This window comes from Rattus norvegicus, chromosome 9 (assembly GCF_036323735.1).
Source record: "Rattus norvegicus strain BN/NHsdMcwi chromosome 9, GRCr8, whole genome shotgun sequence".
NCBI lineage: Eukaryota > Metazoa > Chordata > Mammalia > Rodentia > Muridae > Rattus > Rattus norvegicus.
The window spans coordinates 71,164,149-71,185,836 of record NC_086027.1 but is presented as its reverse complement, the minus strand read 5'-3'; the positions used below and the strand labels follow the sequence as shown (position 1 = coordinate 71,185,836).

The following is a 21,688-nucleotide window of genomic DNA, read 5'->3' as shown; positions in this document are numbered from 1 at the left end:
AAACTGGTTATTCAATACCAAGTGGCCATTACCAAACTCATATATGTATAAGTAACTTGATATAGGCTGAGTGGGTTATAGTTGTATTTCTAGAAACACACACACACACACACACACACACACACACACACATGTACACACTATAAAGAATTAAAGAAAGTGGGGGCCATAAATTTGAAAGCGTAACAGAGAGGTAATAGAAGGGGATAATAATATAATAATGTTTTAATTGCAAAAAATAGTAAAATCACTTTTCTTATTTAAATATATTTTTCTGCCTTGCATTTCTAGTGTGTGAACATTGTTCAATTCCTGAGATATAGGAAGAAAGATGTTAAATTATTTTTCAAGGTTCACTAGCACTTGTGTTGTTTTTTTAAAGGAACCAAACAAAAGCTATTTTATTTCTAATTTCCCTGAGTGGGCCTTACCATTCTGTAGACATAAAGACCTTCCTTACATGGAGACTATCCCAAAATATTTAAAACCACACTACGGTAATGATGGGATGGAATGTGGTTGTTATGGGAATCACAAGAATAAGAAGGGGTGAAGGAAGCCACCATTTTGAGCCAGAAATTACAGAAAGATTTATCTTACCTGGGCCTTTGATATGATTTTAGCCCCGAAGCATCAACCACTTAAAGATTAAGCCAAGGAAAAGGTGCCAAAAATCTTGTCACAAAATTGGGATGCACCCAAGCCAGACCAGCAGATGGAAGTTGGCACAGAGTGGCTCTATACTCACTAAGTAGCTGACTCAGAAGAAAGCTTAACTCGGATGAATTTATTAAATGTTGAATATCCTCCCAAATAAGATGGATGGTAGATTTAAGTCAGCAGATACAATTTAATTTACTTTAACTTCCTGATAGTCTTGGATAATGTTAGCGCTGTCCACATTTCAGGAATTAAAGAGAAAGCTGCTCCTCCTAGCCAAAAAGATGTTGATCTATTACTCAAGTATTCCAAAGATAGGATTTCGGGAAGAAAAAGAATCGTATTTCAAGAAAACTTTAAGGGATCATTTGAACATTGGCAGAAGTATGATCATGATCCTTATAAGATAAAATATAACATAACCACAGACAATAACCTACAGAGTGCCCATAGAAGTTTGATATTATAGGTTTATTTTCTATTTACTATTTATCAGTCTATCTATCTATATCTTTTTATATATCTATCCATCAATCCATCTATCCATCCATATATATAACTATAATCCATCAATCTCTGTATCTATGTACCTATTTTTCTCTCTATCTCTATCTACCTATGTATTTATGTATGTATGTATGTATCGATCTATCCATCTATCATCTATCTTTATCTCTATGTATCTATGTACCTATCTATAGATCTACGTCTCTGTCAGTCTGTCTGTCTGTCTTTGTCATTACCTGTCTGACTACATATAATCTCTTTATCGGTTGTAAATTTTTGAGTGACAACAGAAAGAAATTGTCAGAATTAAAGGAACACTTACTCCTTTGTTGCTATCAAATCACCATCACCACCATTACCAACATCCCATGAGAAATCCCCCTCATCAGTGGTTTCTCCAACCATTTAAAATACAGTTCCTCAGGTTGTGGTGAATGCCAACCATAAAATGTTTGCTCATTGCTATTTCATAACTGTAATTTTCTACTGTTATGAATCATAATGTAAATATCTGATACATGGGATATCTGATATGCAACCTCCACTAAGGTTAAGAACTCCTGCTGTGAATGAATACAGAATACATATGGAGTTGAGTTTTCATGTGAGAGATGAATGCCTGAAGAAAATCATATTTAAGGTTACTTTTCAAAAACATACATGTGGAAAACATACATGTGGAGGGCACAGTCTTGGAACCTGAACATTCGTTGTCCACATCTTTTCCTCAGTGATGATGGTCTGCACTGTCTCATAACTCTCTCCCGTGCTGTACAGGGCACACCTTTTCTCTGTAACGCATCCCTATATAATTATATGTGCTTTCACCCTCTTCACTTATATCACGTTTGCTGTAAAGTTATCAAATATCTTACCTCCCTTAATCTCTCATTGGTTGATGCCTCACAGCTCATATTGAATCAAGCTGAGTCAGGTATAATCAAATTGACTTTTTTTGCATATAGATTCCACAGGTGTCCAACAATAAACTACACGATATACTGAAATATCATATCTAAATATCTAAATATCATATATTTAGAAGGTCTCAAGATATAGGAACAATGATAGTTGGAGTGGTGATACATTAGAAACAAATCTTTATATCATTTAGTGTAATTTAACACTGTGCTTCATACAGAATAAAGCTTGCTAGTACGAATCCCATCTGCTGCCTGAGGTAAAGTTGTCATGTGGACTGCCAGCTATGAAATTCTGCCAATTTTGAATTTTTTAAAAATCTGCAAGGTTATTATTTCAAGTTGTGTAGAGTAGTTCTTCACAAATATTTATTCCACATTAGATAAAAGCCAACATTTTTATTATAGCAATAAGCTAAGATGATATTCTCAGCTAAAAGAGTGACAGTAACTTTTGATTACCAGAAAGAAGTGATTTTTTTTTTGAAAGCTAAAATTAAACTAAGGTTGGAATTTGTGGAAATAATCAGAAAGCTTATTATTTGCTCATTTTCACAAATCCAATTTGTAAACATTCTTAATAAGCCACTATGTGTTTTTTATTCATAGTATCTAACTACTTGGACTCTTCATTAGGAAGAAAGGGAGAAGCCTAAGAGTATGAACCACCTGTTCCCTTTTGCAGTCTAGAGAATCTAGACTAGAAAATCTAGAGAAGGAGAAAAAGAAAAAGATATAATCTTGCCTGCCCTGGAACCTGACAAACTTAAGAGACATCAAGGCCACTTCCTGCTGGAAAAGCAATTGTCACACAAACACAGCAATGGGGGAGAATTCTGCTTCAGCACTGGAGGAATGCCAGCCAGTGGAGCCCTCTGCAGAGTGAGTCAGTGGATAGTTTTCTACAAAATGAAGCACCCCTAGTGTTTGGTAGCTTATGAAGGGAAGGGAAGGCTTGGGATTGGTCCACAAAGGTGCCTCATCAGGACAGACTAAGACCTAGGTGACTAAGACCTAGGTGAGCATGGGAGCTCATTCCTGAGGAAGAAGAGGAATAACACAGCCATCTCTGGCACAGTCCCTGCTGGTGACAGGCAACATTGCCCATGTGTGTTTTTAATTGTTTTTCTGAGAAATGACCATATCTTTCTTTGATATTCTCTGCCCCCCAGTTTTAATTTAAATTTGATGTAAGAAAAATTTCCAAACTTCCTTAGCTTTCCTTCTCAACTTTTTTTTGTCTCTTGAAAGTGTTCATCTAGCATAGAGGTTTAAGACTTGGGTTTTATGGTGATTTGGAAACCTTTCTTCTCTCAAAACTTTTGAGTCAGCATGCATTATGCCATTATGCACAAAGCCAAGCGATAATTCATCTTTGTGGAAGACAGAGACATCTCATGTATTAATTAGAAAGCCTTTCACTGGCTGGTGCTCAGAAACAGGATCCAAATGCCGCCAGTGACTTCCAGGAAGAGAAAGCCAGTTACAAGGAGCATCTTACCTGACCTGCGATCAGCCAGTGACTGGACTTTGCTTTCGTCTGGCACTGACGAAGAGAAAGAAAAGAGACAAGGATTAGACCTGCTTGTAAAGCCGACCTTTTAAAACAATAAATTAATATAGGTTCACAACAAATTAAATCTTTTACTGGCAAAGATTTGAGACTTGTTTTCTTCCAGCCTATCCTGGGGTGCCTCAATTTTACCCACAGACATTTTATAGTCAACTATGAAGAGCGATGCTTATTAGGTCGTCTATGAGAGTGACGCTTATTAAAAAATGTCATTACTTGTAGTTCTTTTAACTGGGCTCTTTCTTTGATGTCTGTAAGAGAAGAATTAAATTCAATGTCCTAGGGACATATAACAGATAATACAGCTCTTTAAGCAGTAAAGAATAAATATGTACATATTCAAGACTCAAGGAGTAGGCTTCTCTATCTGGTCAAAATAGGAAAAAAAGGAAAGATCTATATTTTCCTAATAAAGAGAGGATAAAATTTGTAATAATAGAATTCAATGAAGTAGACATTAGGTCACAAAGGACAGACTTGTAAGGATGGAAAACAAATATAGTCAATACCATGACAGGCCTAGTTTCCAGTCTAGACAGCTTCCTGGAGATCATTCAGGAAGATGATACAGGACAGAATCCACTGATGCTGCTCGCAATAAAGGATGCTACATGATATTCGGGGAAGCTAATGCATATGGAGTTTATAAAGCACGGGGCCAGCTTACAATTTTTCTCTCATATCATCAGAGACACTCCCCTCCCCCCCACATCCCTAAGACCTAGAAAACCAATGCTGAATAGAAAGAAAACATTTGAAGCTCACACAGAGATGAAAATGATGCTCATTCCCAGCAGTTGAAGTGGCAAGCAGTCAGTTCACTTAAAAATGATGATGGGTCATGCATAAAGAGTGTGGAAGAATTAGGTCAAAATTTACACAGCTGTCAAGCAATGGGAAAAAAAAACTCTGAAAAGGCTCAGCTAGTAAAGCTGTAAAATATAGAAATAAACTGTATGTATGATGAAACTCAAGAAGGATGACGAAAATGGGGATGCTTCACTCCTTCTTTAAAAGGGGAACAAGAATACCCTTGGGAGGGGATAGGGAGGCAAAGATTAAAACAGAGACAGAAGGAACACCCATTCAGAGCCTGCCCCACATGTGGCCCATACATATACAGCCACCCAATTAGACAAGATGGATGAAGTAAAGAAGTGCAGGCCGACAGGAGTCGGATGTAGATCGTTCCTGAGAGACACAGCCAGAATACAGCAAATACATAGGTGAATGCCAGCAGCAAACCACTGAACTGAGAACAGCACCCTGTTGAAGGAATCAGAGAAAGGACTGAAAAGAGCTGAAGGGGCTTGAGACCCGACTAAGCCACTACCCAAAGACTATACATGGACTGACCCTGGACTCCAACTGCATAGGTAGCAATGAATAGCCTAGTAAGAGCACCAGTGGAAGGGGAAGCCCTTGGTCCTGCCAAGGTTGGATCCCCAGTGAACAGGGGTGTTTGGGGGATGGCAGTAATGGGGGGAGGGTGGGGAGGGGAACATCCACATAGAAGGGGAAGGGGAGGGGTTAGGGGATATTGGCCTGGAAACCGGGAAAGGGAATAACATTTGAAATGTGAATAAGAAATACCCAATTTAATAAAGATGGAAAAAAAGAAAAAAAAGTAAATCAAAAAAGAACTGTATGTATGAACTAATAGTTAAATGTTAAAATAAGTTTGCACACAAAATTTTCCCTCAAAGGACTTGGTGACACTGCAGGTAAATTTTATCAAACATTTAAATGAATAATATGGATTCTATAAAGCCCTACTAGATAGAAAACACAGAAAAGATTCCCACTGTGTCACAGAGGGTTATCGTTAAATTGATATTAATATCAGGAAAAGACAGTATATGAAAACCACTAATCAATATGTCCTGTGAACACATTCTTAAACAACTCTCTGAGGATGACCACGTCAGTACTCGACACCCCTCTTCCTTTATGTGCCATTTACCAATGTCCATGCTGGTCCATAAACCTCTGCTGTCAAGGGTTGACAGAAGGTAAGAGAAGCTTGAGAACCAGGAAGTCCACCTCCATCTTGACTAAGGAGTCCGTCTCTTCCCTCTGCCCACAGCTTCAGTTACATTTAACATATGGTCACAGTCCCGTACATAACTGGCAACTCCCCTGCCGTCCTTTCCTGGCTAACTCTTTATGTTGGAGCTAACAGCACTGCTTGCCTATGATCCTGTTCTCGACTGTGTAAGATCTCGTCATACTTTGATTTGCATTAACAGTTTAGTTGTAAGTCCAATAATAGTTATCAGGTACTGACAGGCAAGTTTTTTCCTTCTTGTCCCAAAAACTATACATAGTGGAATCTAAAGTATAAGTAGAAAAATACTATAAATCAAATCTCCTGATAATTTTAATAACAATAGTAGCTGGTATTTACTAAGCACTTGAAACACACAGATTCTACATGTTTTAAATCTATTTAATCATTTTAATCTTCACAATAGTCTGAGAAGACAAGCATTACAGTCTCCGAGTCTCATATAAAGGCAGTGGCTTGCTTCTCATCAGCAGAAGCCACAGAGGTGAAATGACAGTCTTAGCCGCTCCCTTGTATAAGTGACAATCACAGATTTGTTAGCTGAGGAATTTTAAGGACAAACAATGATACAAATTAAATACAAGAAAACATTTTAAACAATTATATACTAGAAATACAGCATTCTTTTTATTTGAATCTATGATATTAGATAGAAATCTGGGCTACGTAAGAGGTCCATCGATGTAATTTTAGAACGCTGTAGACAGAGAAAGGATTATTTGGATAAGTTTAAGCCTGCCTTGGGCTACATAGCAAGATTCTATAAAAAATGAAATTTCTGCAGACCAATGATGTTGGCTATAATTTTATAATGATACATTTTACAATATAAATATATAAAATTATATACTATGAGGATATTATACCATACATCTATAATATTTATTTGTGATTATATAATATATTATTTAAAACTAAAAATATATAAAATATGTTTTTATAAGTGGCTTGGCTCAAGGTATGGCATTGTTGGAGGAAGTGTGTCTCAGTGGGGTGGAATTTGAGATCCTTCTCCTAGCTTCCTGAAGACAATCTGCTCCTGGCTTCCTTTGAATGAAGATGTAGAACTCTCAGCAACATTTGTAGCACCATGCCTGCCTGAATGCTGCCATACTTCCTCCTGTAGTGATACTGGACAGAACCTGTGACCTGTGAGCCAGCCCCAGTTAAATGTTGTCCTTAGAAGAGTTGCCTTGGTCATGGTATCTGTTCACAGCAGTAAAACCCTAAGACAATAATTAAATTTATAATTTAGCATGCTGGAAACTTAAAATTCAAATGTATTCAACCTAAATTATTTATTCTCACTTAACATGAGAGAAGTCATTTTGAGAGTTAGGAACCTGACTTGGAAACCTAAGTCGCACTGTTTCAAGTTTCAGACATATTTCCGTAAGTAACCTGAAAGTCGTTTTAACTTTGAGCGCTTCAGCTCACTACCGTAACATGAGTGAGATGCTTGCATCCCACCGGTGTGTGGTGAAGACATAAGGACATGTGAGGTAAGTACATGTACTGGTGGGTGCATGCTAAACGCTTTGAAGGTCGCTCGGTGGGCACTTAGAAAACCTTAGCTATGGTCATTATTAATGAGAAACTTCACAGAGAAGCAGAAGCATGAGTGGCAGGAACTGAACGGTGACTCAACTACCACCGTTAGTGTGGAAAAGACTAACCGCCCATTAACTCCTGTTTTGCTCATGCTAAGAACGGGGGACAAGCAGCACACGGGAAATTATGGGAGATTAAAAAAATCATTAAAATTACTCAGCCAACTTCTAGGTAAGGCTTTGATAAGCGAGGTTGTGAGTGGGAGTTGTGACTGGTGGATTTGGTAGCCATGGCATTGGTGACTGTACTTTCTCAGGGCTGTACAGAGATAAAGACGAACTGAGAACACATCAGACTTCAGCAGAGCAGTGTGGGCGTTTCTGTGCTATCTGAACGATGCACTTCGGATGCAGTGTATACGACTCACTTAGCCTCTGGAAGACGTACACTGAAAACACAGTTGAGCAAAGGGTTGCTTCGGCCTAGTTTGTCTTTTTGGGTTTTTCGTTTTAAATCTAAATTTTGCAAATTACCTAGTCACACTAGGTTTTACAAGGAACTTTTAAACTTTTTGGCTGAATAATGTCTTTTATTCCCAGTGGGAATACTTATCATTATCTTAATTGACAAGTTGAAATTCTTTGGAAAACTGAAATAAACTATTTTAAAAAACAGTGTGGAAAATCCAAATGGATGACAGGCACAAAAATTAGGGGTCTTTCTCCGAAATACTCTCTGACACAGATGCCTATCTTTAGTATCAACGGCAAATGAACAAACATAATGGAAAAGAGAGGGTGCGGTAATGACTTAATTAATAGAACACATTTTATTTAAAAGGTTAAATTTGGAACAATCATCTTTTATGCACATGCTTAGTGCTGGGAAGTAATTTAAATAACAGTGGCAAATGAGAAAATGAGGTAAAATTACACACACCACCAATTTTTTAAATGGCAAGTATTATAATTAATACCCAACTTCCTTTATAACCCACATCACCTTAGAGCGACTATTAGTTATCTCTTGGGGCTGGAGCGTAAGTGTAGTTGTTTCATTGCATTATACTGAGATAGTGCAGAGACTGAAATGGTAGCAACATGACTCATGATAGGTTTGTACTTTTAAATCAAAGGCTTGTGTAAGAAACAGAAAACTAAGTGGGCCTCACATGAGGAAGGTCATGGGACAGGGAGCTGATGAAGGAAGACCTGTATGGTTCTTCATTCTGGTTCTGATGGAAGGTTGCTTTACATTGCTTCCTAAGTTTCTGGAGTTCATTGCATTAGCTTCCTTAACCTTCGATGTTACTCAAGGACTGCAACTATTTGCTCTATGGGAATATTCGAGGAATATTCTAGCAATTGAAGGGATGAATAAAATGTTGAGTCCTTTTGAGTCCTTTTGAAGATGTAATTCAAAGGCCTTTTTACTACCACCACTGTTCTCATTGTAGCCATTATTAAAAACTAGGAGCGATCATGAAGTTGGTTTGGTTTTTTTTTTAGATTTCTCTGGCTTTATTTAGCTAATGAGATTTCTATGCTAACCTATTTCCTGACACTCAACACAAGATTGATGGGCACTATTTGGCTTGATTGCCACAGGTGCTTAATAAAGAGGACATTATTTGGTTTGGATGTTTGCTAATTTCCTGCTGTGTCCTCGCACTTGCATGGGGATCAGGGGGAACGCAGCAGCCATGATGGTCCATGTTTCTAATTCTTGCTAAGTCTTTGAAGTCTAAGTCTATGGAGAGTGCCCAACCACCAAGGACACCTATTTTAAGAAAGCACAAACACACAGCATTTTTCTTTTTACTTAATTTCCAACAGGTTCATTGCTAGAATTCAGAGAACAAAAATATGGAGGGAAAAAAAAAATCTATGATCAAGATGGCATTCTCCAAACTTGTTAGCAGCAGACATTAAAGTGCACATAATATGCGTGCATGTTGGCTCCCAGTAGGGTGCATTTTTATTAATACAGTGCTTGCTTAAAGTGTTTTATTCTTTTGTCAAGCCTTCTTACACACTTCAAATGCCTTCTCACTAGGGGAAAACAATCCCCTTGCTTATTGATAGCATTTGACACGCATTCTATAACATAAGTGACTATTAGGGACTTCACTTGCTTAATAAAAATTTGCAGAACAGTGGCAGATTTGGTGAGTTAATGGGCCCCATATGCTCTTCCGAGCTGACAGGATATGGTATATTGCTAACACACACAAATCTCTTCAGATAAAAATTACCGCCAGCTACACTTATTCTTTTTGAGAATACCAACAGCATGTTTGAATGGAAGTATGCAAATGTGTTCAGATTCCTACTCCTTCATAGAGAGATACTTTGAGGCAAAATATGTTGTGGTGCTGGCTTTTTATACAGATAGCCTGGCTTCGCTTACTTTTTTATCTTAATATCTTTAACATAATTGAGACAACAATCCTGAAGCTGTTGTCTGCAATAGTGAAGTTCTTTCTTCAAATGAGGCTATAAATACTACTCTTTAGATCATTTCTAGAGTAGCAAGGAATTCCTTTGTGGTTAATAAATTTGTTTCCAAGAGTTGTCCCTTCAGAACTTAAAATTGATGTAATTGCCAATATTAGGAATCAATTTTCTTCTCCTTTAGCAGATCAATTTCTGTGCCAGTGATGGATTTCCAGAATTTCTAAGGAATGTAAACCTGATTCTAGTTGTAAATTAAGTTCCCTTCTCAGCAACCATGAACTATTACTGCCTTAATTTATAGTGTTTTCTAAGTCAGTGACGATTTGGCACATCGTCTATCTGAACAGACTTTCCTGAGTTTTCAGCACTTTGGACTTTTAATGTTTTGAAAAGTTACTCCATGTCCTAAAATATACACACAAACACACACTTACACAAGTATACACACACTTATATACACACACATACACATGCACATTACACTGCACATATACACATCCATGCACACTCATACATATACATATATATATATACATAAATACACATATATGCCCACATAAACACACACACACACACACACACAAACTAAAACAAGGTTTTTACTGAAAAGGAGATTATAGAGCCAGCATGAGATGCCCATGGTTGTCACACCATCTCTTAGAAGCATACCAAAACAGAGAGCTCCAATTCAAATACATTCCTGTTCAGACAATACGTTAGTCAGAGCTTGGGAGACCAAGTTTTTCTTCCAATATCATGCTGTATTGTTACACCATGGTGACACAGGATAAAAACAGAGGCTCATATCCCTCAGTCATATCAGACTCTCCATATGTTCTTAACTCTTCAGTGAGATCTTCAAACAGTCTTTTTCCCTCCATAAACTTTAGAAATTTTAAACCATTTGATGAAAAACTTAATTTTCATTATGTTTTTAACTCATTAAAAAATATCAGGAAAAAACCTCTTTTAAATTAGGTAGTTTTGAATTGATTCAATACACACTAGTTTTCTCAAAATAATCAGAGGATGACACTTGTGGCCCAATACAGAAACTCAACTGTGCCATACAATAAACTGTGTTTAAGAAGGAGGAGGAGAGTGCTTTAGGAACACTGGGAAGCCAGAAAGACACAGGGTTCATAAAGCCAATGCAGGCTTTACATGGGTGGACACTGCACCTAAGGAGCTCACAGATGAATCTTAGCACACAGGGAGTAGACAGCATGGAAAGGAGGAGGCACTCAGGCCTGAAGCTTGCCCAAGCTTGGATTGCGTTGCTGATACAGAGGAAGATGGGAACTGATTACTGAGTTGGGGTTTTTATTGTTGTTGTTTTTGTTAAATAATGAATCCATAGGTAAAATATAAATCATTCTTCATAGGACGAAGCTGGGTGAAAAGCACAAACTCATTGTCACAGAACCATAATGCGGATACATTCTGTGAAATTCTTATGGCAGGTCTTATCGCCACTTCTGCCTGAATCCGCCAACAAACTCCAAAGGGATGCCAATTGGCCTTGCAACTTGCTACATCAGTAGGATGCACAATAGTGCCTGGTCTCAGATGCGTACTACAGTAAAATTCACCCTCCTCACTTGACAAATAGGCTTTAAACACTATGTCTACTTCTTCAAGTTGAGTTCGGGGACAAAAATAATTGGCAGTCACCTTACCATTAGTTGTGTATCTAATTCACACTAAACTATAAATACCTTTAATAGGTAAGATGTCCTGTTTCTCCAATATCAAGAATCAGGCCTAGAATTTTATATGTACTCATGAACATTTACTTAGTGAGGGAAATACTTGTAATAACAAAGAAATGGCAGCATTTTGGATTTACCCACTCATCAAACGCTTGCAAACTAATGAAGCGATTGTTCAGTGCGGTATATTCATTCATTCATTCATTCATTTATTCATTCATTCATTCTCTCTCTCTCTCTCTCTCTCTCTCTCTCTCTCTCTCTCCTCTCTCTCTACACACACACACACACACACACACACACACACACACACACACACACACACACACCATAATGCAGATACATTCTGTGAAATTCTTATGGCACAATCTGCAGACAAACTTCTGGCAAGGAAGGGTAGGAGAAGATGATTGGATCTAATTCTGGTATAAATTGCACTAGGCCAAAACAGGATAGAACTGTTTAGAATAAACATAAATTCTTATATGTCCTGTAGTGAATGAAGAATTACAGAAAAGTGAATGATTGGTAAGCTGGGCACACACTTGTCTTTCTCTAGAGCGGAGTCTGATGTGACTGATCCCTGGGGCCCTGGCTCCTATATTTGGCTTATTGGCACTAATCATACTTGTTTGTCACAGGATATGACACTTGAAATAGCAGTTCTCTCTGCTTATAGAAAATAGCACATTATACTTCCAACACACTATATTTCTAAAACTCTGAAGCCTTGGTACAATAAACTTTCCTTTCAATATGCAAATGTCAGAATTTTCTCAAGCTGTGCAGAATAAATAAATGCTTCTCTGTTACAGGATATCCAGAAACACACAACAAAAACAGTAGGCTTAAATTTTGCTTTTATTAAATGTGGGAGAATTTAAAAAATTATGATATACATATAGCAATAAAGTAAAGGAAAAGTCCATGTATCAACTCTGTTATTATTTTTTGATTTGTGCTTATTATTTTATGGTGGCTGTCATTTTTTACTTTTTTATATTTGAGATTATAATATAATTACATTTCTTCCTTTCCTCCTCCCAAGTCCTCCTACAAGGCTTCCTTGGTTCTTCAAATGTGCAGTTTCTCTCTCTGTGTGTGTCTCTGTGTCTCTGTCTGTCTCTGTCTCTCTCTCTGTTTGTGTCTCTGTGTCTCTGTCTGTGTCTCTGTCTGTCTGTCTGTCTGTCTGTCTGTCTGTCTCTCTCTCTCTCTCTCTCATTCACACACCATGGAATACTGGAATACATGTTGTTTTGTTTTGTTTTGTTTTGCTTTGTTTTGTGTTTTAAGCTTCATAGTTGTTGTCTAGGTATCCAGCCTTTCTACCCTGGTCAGAGTTGAGCACAATGTTGAATTTTGCATTTTTGTGGTTCTTTTGCTTATATATAGTTATACCATATGTTTGGATTCATATTGCTCATTAGATAATGTAGTTTTTTCTGAAGTCACTGGTATAATTATATATTTTTTTTTATATTTTAGCCTGTTGTAGGTGACTTACCTTGAAAGACTAATACTGCATTCCTTGGTTAACCCCACCTAGTCACACTACGCTATTCTTTTTTAGATATATTGTTGGCTGCAATTTTTCAAAATTGTAAAATGGGTTCTGTGGCATTTCATGAAGGCTGTGAGTTTATTGCACTCTTTCTATTTATTTAATTTTACAGTGTCTGTATCTTATAGTTGTATCCTAGAAAAGTTGGCTGCAGGAACCGAGCTAAGGAAGTGTCCTCCTCCTCCTCTACTGATCTGAGGTTTCTTCAGAATTGCCATCAGTCTAGCAGGCATTTGACTTCACAGGAAGCCATCAGGCCTGGAGGCTCTATGAGGGAACCCACTTCGACAGAATCACATTCTTCAAGAGTTACATAGCTATTCAGATTCCTGATTTCTCCTCGTGGATGCCTGATAGTTTGACTCTTTCAAGACATTTACCTGTCACGTTTCAGTTGCCAAAATTATTGCTCATCATATTGGGTTAATATCTGCTCAGTATCAATAAAATGCATAGTGAACTCTCCTTTTCCATCCTTAGATGTTTTTATTTCACATTCACCAATTACATCAATGGGTTCTTATTTATTGTTCTCATCAAATGTTTTCATTGTATCTGGTATCATTTCTTCATACCTGTGAGGCTCAACTTCAATATTTCATGTAAGAAACTTGGTGGCTCACTGCCGACCATTGGACAGAACTATCTTCATAATAACATCCTTACACACACATGTCTGTGACTACATGGGCTTTGAAGACACAAACATTTTCCACGTTAGTGTGAGCTCTCAACACTGTTTTGGGTATCCTTTTGAGCCGACTTGATAGTTCCTTTGTGTTCATCCTCTAATCATGACACCATCCAGTACTAGGGAGAGACTGCAAATGTATCTGGACTTCCGTCTCTTCTCACCACTCTGTATTCTGTTCTCAACACCCCAACCAGCTATTCTCAGCTCCAGCTCCTTATCTCAACTACTAAAAGCCATGGCGAAAACAGGATAATGGTCTATAGTATATTTGTTGATTTCAATGAAATAAGCATTAGAATGATTTAATATACTAAAACACCACTGTTCTCATATGTTAAATTATCCTAACCCACAGAGCTAGTGCCCCCAAATATAATCTAAAATCAACCACAGAGCATGCTGAGCTGAGACCCTGATCCATGACTAAGAGTTTGAATTATCATCCCCCTTCTGTCATGCACAGGGGTGCAATAAAGCAATGAAGAGAACAGATGGGGTTTGCTTGGCTATTCTAAGTACTGAAGACAGAGAGTATACACCTGAGCTGGTGAATGTCTAGATGCAGGACTGGCCACGTGCTGTCTCTGTGACCAACAGTCACAGAAGGTCAGCTGTCTAAGCCTTCCAAAGATCCTCATCTCTTGACTTAGACTTTCAGTAAACTATGATTGAACTTCTATAGTTGCGATCAACTTACCCTTGGCTTAGCTCCACTTCCCATGTCTACCACACGTATTACTGATTGATTCACATCAACGTAAATATCATCTTGGCCATTTTTCTTTGTACCACAATCCTTCTCTAATATTCTACTGCCTGGAAAACCAGAATCACTTTCAAGATTGAAATGCTTCCACCTTACTCTTAATACTTTGTTTCATTGATCATTTACTAAATATAACACAACAGCCTTCATTTCTTCGCAGCAGTTTTGTGTTCTGTAGAGCTGCCTCACAATCCACACGTATCATTACTATTCCTCTCCCCTGGCTAACTCCTTACTGCACTCTTCTTACACCTTAGTCTTTCCTAACCACAGGTGCCACTTTCAAGTTTACAAGAGACGATGTTTGGGCAGCAGGAAAAGAACATTTTCCATCTTCAAGTGTTAAAAAGTTAGAGTTTAGACATGTTTTTCTATGAGTGCCATGGAGTCTGTACTTTATTTTTTTAAACAAATTTATGTCAGGGAACAGGCTATTTGTGTGTGATTCCTTATAGTGTTAGTTCTTAAGCTTTGCAATGTTGTGACCTTTAAATCCAGCTTCTCATGTTGTGGTGACCCCCAATCATAAAATTACTTTTGTTGCTACCTCATAACTGTAATTTTGCTGCTCTTATGAATAAGAAAGTAAATATCTGTGTTTTCCAGTGGTCTTAGGTGACCCCTGTGAAAGGGTTGTTTGACCTCCAGAGGAGTAGGCCCCCGCTCCTTAGAGAACCACTTCCTTATAAGAATCTTTCTCTGGGTTCCTGACATCTGCTGGCATTGGACTCTTAATTTTATCCAAAATATAAAAACTCCCAGATTTTTGAGAAATATTTCAATTACTTGAAGAGGATTCTCATTACAACACTAAAAAAGGGCACAAGTCATACAATATTCAGCTACCATTCACTATTAAGCGATGAAAACCATTTCTCATCCTATGATTGAAAAAGCTTTCCATTCACTTAGTTCATTCTTTAGGAAGAACACAGAGCAGATGATGACTACACTTACCAGCTTAAGTTATGGAATTGTAAGTACCTCAACACATAAAATATTGTCTAATCATTAGAAAAAGTCTATGTGGGCATCATCATTTTACTTTATAGAGGAGAAAACCTAAGGAGGGTTGTTTTCCAAATTTTATAAACAAAAAGCTGAAAACAGAATGATTCCCGACTTCGAAGCATAAATTCTTGATACTATGTGAGATGTAGAGGTAAGATTTTGCTATTGTATTTGTGAAGACTACATATTTCTAGTACTCACTATCTACTAAAGTAGACTTTCCTAATAAACTATGTGGCTGAGTACCAAGTGCCCCCTAAAATAGCAGTGTGCTGGACTTTTGGTGTGCACTCTCATAACATTCATGTGGCACAAGCAATCACTCAGGGCTGCGTGGCTGACTCTAACAACTGGGTTACGTCTCCATACTTGGAAGACACTGAATTTGACAGTCAAAACATACGTGATGTAACCCAGAAGTAGAAGAATAAAAACAATGACCACTGATGCTCTCACATAAGTGGGAGTGTCGTAAGCTGTTGTGTGTCTCACAAATTTTGAAATTCTTTTCAGGAAGTCTACAGCCTGTTGTTCATGGGAAAACAGAAAAACCTCAGTTAAATCTTACAGAATTTTTGTGGATATGTGGATGAAGCCACAGGTGAATGCAGCGTGCTGCATTTTAACAGAAAGACACCAAGGCTTAAGAGACGGCAGGAACTGGTATAGGATCAGGGCTACTGTTTGAAATGCAGCAGAAGCAATACAATATTGCCTCAGATTTGTGTCTCCCTTCCACTCATCCCTACCCCCAAGCTCTTTAATACAACTGAAGACAGCATTAGTTCACTTGGCAGCCAAACAGGGCTACTGCTGGCTCATCCACTGTGCGGTCACTTCAGACCCTGAGGTCCTTTTTATATTAAGTGCTATTAAACCAGGTCTTCATCTAAAATATATATATATATATATATATATATGAAGAACCAATGGTATGCAGTCACATGCTACATATTAGAATTGAAGAAATCAGCACAGCAGCCTGCTCCCTGCTCTGCTACCGTTCCTAGCACATATGTTGTCACAAACCACATGGTAAGTGATAGCAAAGCTATGTGGTCAGCTCCATTTCTCACTGATGTAATAACTCCTAACTCATCCTAGGGATTCCATACTCTATATAGTTTATATTCAACATGGTGTCTGCCTTAATTCTTTCAAAACTAAATGAGAAAAATACTATCATGATTTTTCCTTCTAATACTTTCCAACCAATACATGCAGAAGAGAACTCAAAGGTTTACCACAGCTTCTTAGCACTAGGCTGATTACTGTCACCTCTCCGGCTTTATTCTGCTTATCTGTGCACTAGTGTATGGTCTTCCTGAAGCCTTGTGCTCACCCCAGTTCATTGCACATCCCTTTCCAGAGCTTTGGAACATGCTCTTTCCTTTTGCTACACTCTAATTTTCTTGGATGGCCACTCAGGCCACCGTCCCTTTCAATCATATCTGAATGCATATGACCTTCATCAGAGAGACCCTCTCTGGCCACTCTGCATAAAGCCCAGCCTTTCAGCACCCACCCTCCTTTACTGTCATCTACTCTTGTTCCAGGTTTCATCAAGTTCTTCAGCACTAAATCTAATGACTTCCCATTAGATCACCAGCTCCATGAGAAAAATACAGACTTTATACACCTGTTTTATATACAGAACGTTGAACAAGGTCTAATGCTCAGTAGGTATTCAGTGGATATTTGCTAAATTGAAAAAAATGTGTGATCAAATTGAAACTAGGTAGTGAAATAAACTAAGTCTATGGATTTGACACTTTGAAGATGTCTAGGAAAAGGTGAGAGTATTTTGTAGAGGAAATATGAAAGGCCCCAGTCAGGTCCCACATGAAGACATGGAGCTCTTATGGGGCATTCAGCAAGACAGGGGGAATCAAGGGAGAGCAGGTATAGAGAAAAGAAGAGGCCAGCCATGGAAGACTTCAAAACACATGGATGGATGAAATTCATCTTTATCCTCAGAGGAATGGATTCTTTAAAAAGCAAAGATGGGGAATGATCTGATTTCTGTTTTTAAAAAGACCACCCAGGCTGCAGCATAGAAATCTGACCGGAACAAGGCACTTGCTTCCTTTTACCCATCTAAACACAGGGATTTACATGTATTCCTATTAAAGCCAATCTTTCCTACTATGGCTCACCAGGTTTGCACGCTCAGATCCTTTTGAATCCCAGACCTCTCATTCAGTGTTATTACCACACCACACTGTGTGTTTCCTACAGATCTGACGAGTGAGCTTGCTGTAGCCAAGGCATGTGCTGTGCTGACCTGACTGGAAACCAAGTCTGGTACTTTTGTATGTGCATTGTGAGATGCCTGCCTGGGACTTAGTCTGATTACTCCTTGAGCTGCATAGAAGAAAGTGAACTAGCCAGCCCAGCAGGGCACCATTACCCATAGACCACACAACCCACTACCCAGGATTTCCATGGTCGTTTCCCCGAGAGCTTACCAACCTTATAAGATGCCAACCCATTTTTTTGCATGAATTAAATTTGGCACCTGGTTTCTGGCTGGGGATTACATAGCTGCTTCTGTTCTTGGCTACAGTAAATGCTATCAAAGATTTCTCTCCTGGCATGCATCGAGGTATATAATGTGTCTATATTCCTGCCCAGAACCTACTATCATTTGTTTAATATGCAAACTGTGCAGAACCAGGGCTCCTCGTGTGTAATAGATTTTGAAAAGTTGTCATCCAGCCTCATTGTTTATTAGAGGTTATTAACTTTGGGGCTTTATGTGCTGCCTCTCCATTTCACAGCACACAACCACTCACTTAAATAGGAAGCACAGAATTCTGCACACACTCTAGTGAACTCATGTGGTATTTTATGCCGATCTATTAGATGGACTCACTTAAATCAGGCTCCTTTTGCAGAATAGGCGGTTGCAGATACATATTAAATATCTGCTATCTATCTTTGGGGGGATGCATTGAGGTATATGAAACATTCAGGATAAGGTTGAGCTAATAGAAAACATAAAATCGAAAACCAGACAATTGCAAGACCCAAAGTCCAAAGTAATCTCATAGGCAGTAAATTCTCTATCATTTTCCTTAGATCAGTGGTTTCCTTGGTGAACTATAGACTGCTGACCAAGGAAGGGAAAGAGAAAGGAGTTGGTTGTGACTATATTCTATATTTCTCTCCCTCCATCTTTTCTTTTACATTTACACCAAAGAAAATGTTGCTGCAAAAATCTGAGATATATACTAATTTAATTAATTAAAAATTATTTAGATTAGTGTTGACTGATTTTTTAAACAACCTTTGTTTTCTTAAATCCTTAAATACACAATGAAAATAACAATATTTAAAAATGAATTCTAAGTGTAACAATGGATAATTCTGACAAGATTTTCAAATTTGAGGTTTTATTTTTATACTAGAATCAATAAATTTGATTGTGCTTATTTATTTTTCTGGTGTGTGTGTGTGTGTGTGTGTGTGTGTGTGTGTGTGTGTAGCTTATAGGTTCTATGCCTTGTGTCTGTGCTGGCAAATAGACAAATTAAACTGGAAAGTCCTTGGTACTTTGACCATAAGAATTCTTTCGACAATTCAGGACAGACAAGTATAAAGCTGAAAGAGTGATTGACAGGCAGAGTCACCCGCCACTGCCTGCCCACTCGAATGTCTCCTTTCTTCAAGGCTTCTTTCACTGTTTCCTCTAATTTGAAATTGCTGTTGCCATCGTTCTCCTAAGGAACTCTGAGTGCTTCTCCCCGGCCTTAGCCTAAGGACATTGGCTGAACCTTGACTTAGACTGTGGGTGAAGGCCGCTCTCCACTGCTTTTCTACTGACTCGATAGTTCTTTTAAGCATAGGGTGAAATGGCTGTCTCTGAAGACTAAGATCTAAAAGGACTTGGGAGCTCTGCAGAGTTCTTGAGAAGAGTTGTGCATATTTATGGTTATGTACATATGGTGGCCAGAAGCTCAGAAACATGCTGGCAACTGTGGCAGGCATTGCAGGGTCACTGACACAACACCACCCACAATGCCATTGACCTTAAATCCTTACTGGGGCATGGGGCATATAACATATGTTAGTTCTGACACTATAAATAGGAATTTGGTTGTTTTCTGGACCTCCACCCTTAGACAAGACTGGATTAAGCATAGCATGCTGGCACACTGTTTGCCTTCTGCTAATTTATGTATTTATGTATTTATGTATTTATGTATATATATATATTTATTTATTTATGACCAGGACATGGATATGATTGCTGAAGCAATGGCAGCCATCTGGACACTACAAAACGACAAATATGAAGGGAAAGGCAGGAAGTGAAGAACGGCAGAGATGGGAAGGAACCTGGGTCTCTGACAGTGCTATTGGTCCAGAGTTGGCCTTGTGCAGATTTCATTTTACACATACAAATGCTGGTTACACTTGCAAGGAATGTTCTGAGGGCTCTGCAGCTCAATGTGCTTCTAGGCTAACACCAGCCGAATGGATAGAGTGACTTAAATGCAGTTGAAATCTCTTAAGAAACATTGCTGTGCCCTATAAATAGTTTTATTACCCACTTACAGGTGACAGTTCAAAGCAAAATGAATTCAATCAATATATCCAATACACCTGTTTTTTGGTAGTTAGACACTCCCACTCTTTTATGTTACAGATTTAATGCACACTTTTGGTAAAGTCTAGAAATATAAAGGATATATAAATAATAAAACCACTCATGCAATTCTTACAAGGAAAAAAAGCATTTTAATATTTTGCCCCGTTTCTCTTTGCATCTTTCTCTATAACCCTCTCTCATATGTATACACACCCACAGAGGCACACTCAGCATCAATATAATTGTATATAACACATTTAATAATTGGAATATTATAATTTCACCCTGTATAGCTTGTTGAATAAGGCTTTTATTGGTTACACCATAGCCTATTGATTTTAAAACCCTGTAATTTCATGGACACGTCTGGCTCAATAGAGTAAAAGAATGCTTATATGTTGCTAAGATCTTGGACTGGTCTGGGAGTTTTATTTATGTATATGTTTAGTATTTGTAAGTTGATTCCTAAAGACAGATTGGTAAGTAGAGATTAAAAAAATAGAAAGGTACTGTATACAGTCATAATATAAGAAAAATGCTCGACAATAGGCCATAGTAATATTTACCACTGATGAACTTTGCCAGTATATATCAATTTCATTAATTATTTGTCAATTCGAATATAGTTCATATTTATTCACTTATAGAATTTTTCTTCCATTTTAAATTGCCAAATAGTTTTACAATTTCCCTTCAAACAATTACTTTCCAGTAATTTATAAGACGCCTTCACATATTTACAAGTGGAACTCCTTTGCCATGCATTTTACAATTATTTACTTACTTCTATCAACCATGAAAAACCCTTGAATAATAGGAAGTGGCTATTGAAATGCTATCTCAACACAACTTAGGGAAGTTGAATACTGGCTAGACACGAGTGAATTAAAGAATGAGTGTCATCAGTTTTGAGGGAGAATGCTGGTCTGCTAATGTAGAGCATGAGACCTGGAACTGGGTGTCACTGCTGAATGTGAGGGCGTCAGCTCTGAAGACTCAGAGCGATGTCATTTTCCCTATGAATGACAGCTCTCTTGCTGTCATCTCCGCAGTGTTTCCACTATGAATGAGTGTGTACAGCCTCTGCAATACCCTAAAATAATCTTTGTATTTATCACTAAAGATCTGTAATACACCCTGCTTGCATTGTAAAATTTAAAACTCAACAGCAATTGTGGCTGTTTTTCAAGAAATTCGATTTTTTTCCAAAATGAAACAAATAAGAAAAGAAAGTTGGGGCTAACAATATGGGCCGGTAAGTAAAGGTCCTTGCTATTGCAAGTGTCTCAGCCTGAGGGAGATCCCTGGAATCCATGTCAAGTTGGAAGAAAAGAACAGAATCCATGAACACATCTTCTGACCTCAAAACATGTGCTATGGTATGCATGTAGTTTCCCACTCAAATCAAACACATGAACATACACAAATACACACACACACACACACACACACACACATATATTATACAAACACACATGATACATACATACACACATACACATATATACACACACAGTAAAATATATTTCTAAAGCAAGAATGTTGATATTTTTGAGTCATTTAACCTTTAAAATTTTGTTAAATTAAAAAAAGAACAATGCACATCCTCCCCGCT

General features: G+C 37.9%; 1 protein-coding gene across 3 annotated transcripts in view; it reads right to left on the bottom strand.

Moving 5' to 3' along the window:
* Pard3b (par-3 family cell polarity regulator beta) overlaps positions 1-21,688 on the bottom strand; it is a 1,028,687-nt gene that overhangs the window by 375,208 nt on the left and 631,791 nt on the right. For all 3 annotated transcript variants that reach the window (XM_039083322.2, NM_001191808.2, XM_063266952.1), the window contains 1 exon segment: positions 3,589-3,633. In XM_039083322.2, the coding sequence (XP_038939250.1) occupies positions 3,589-3,633 (45 nt within the window).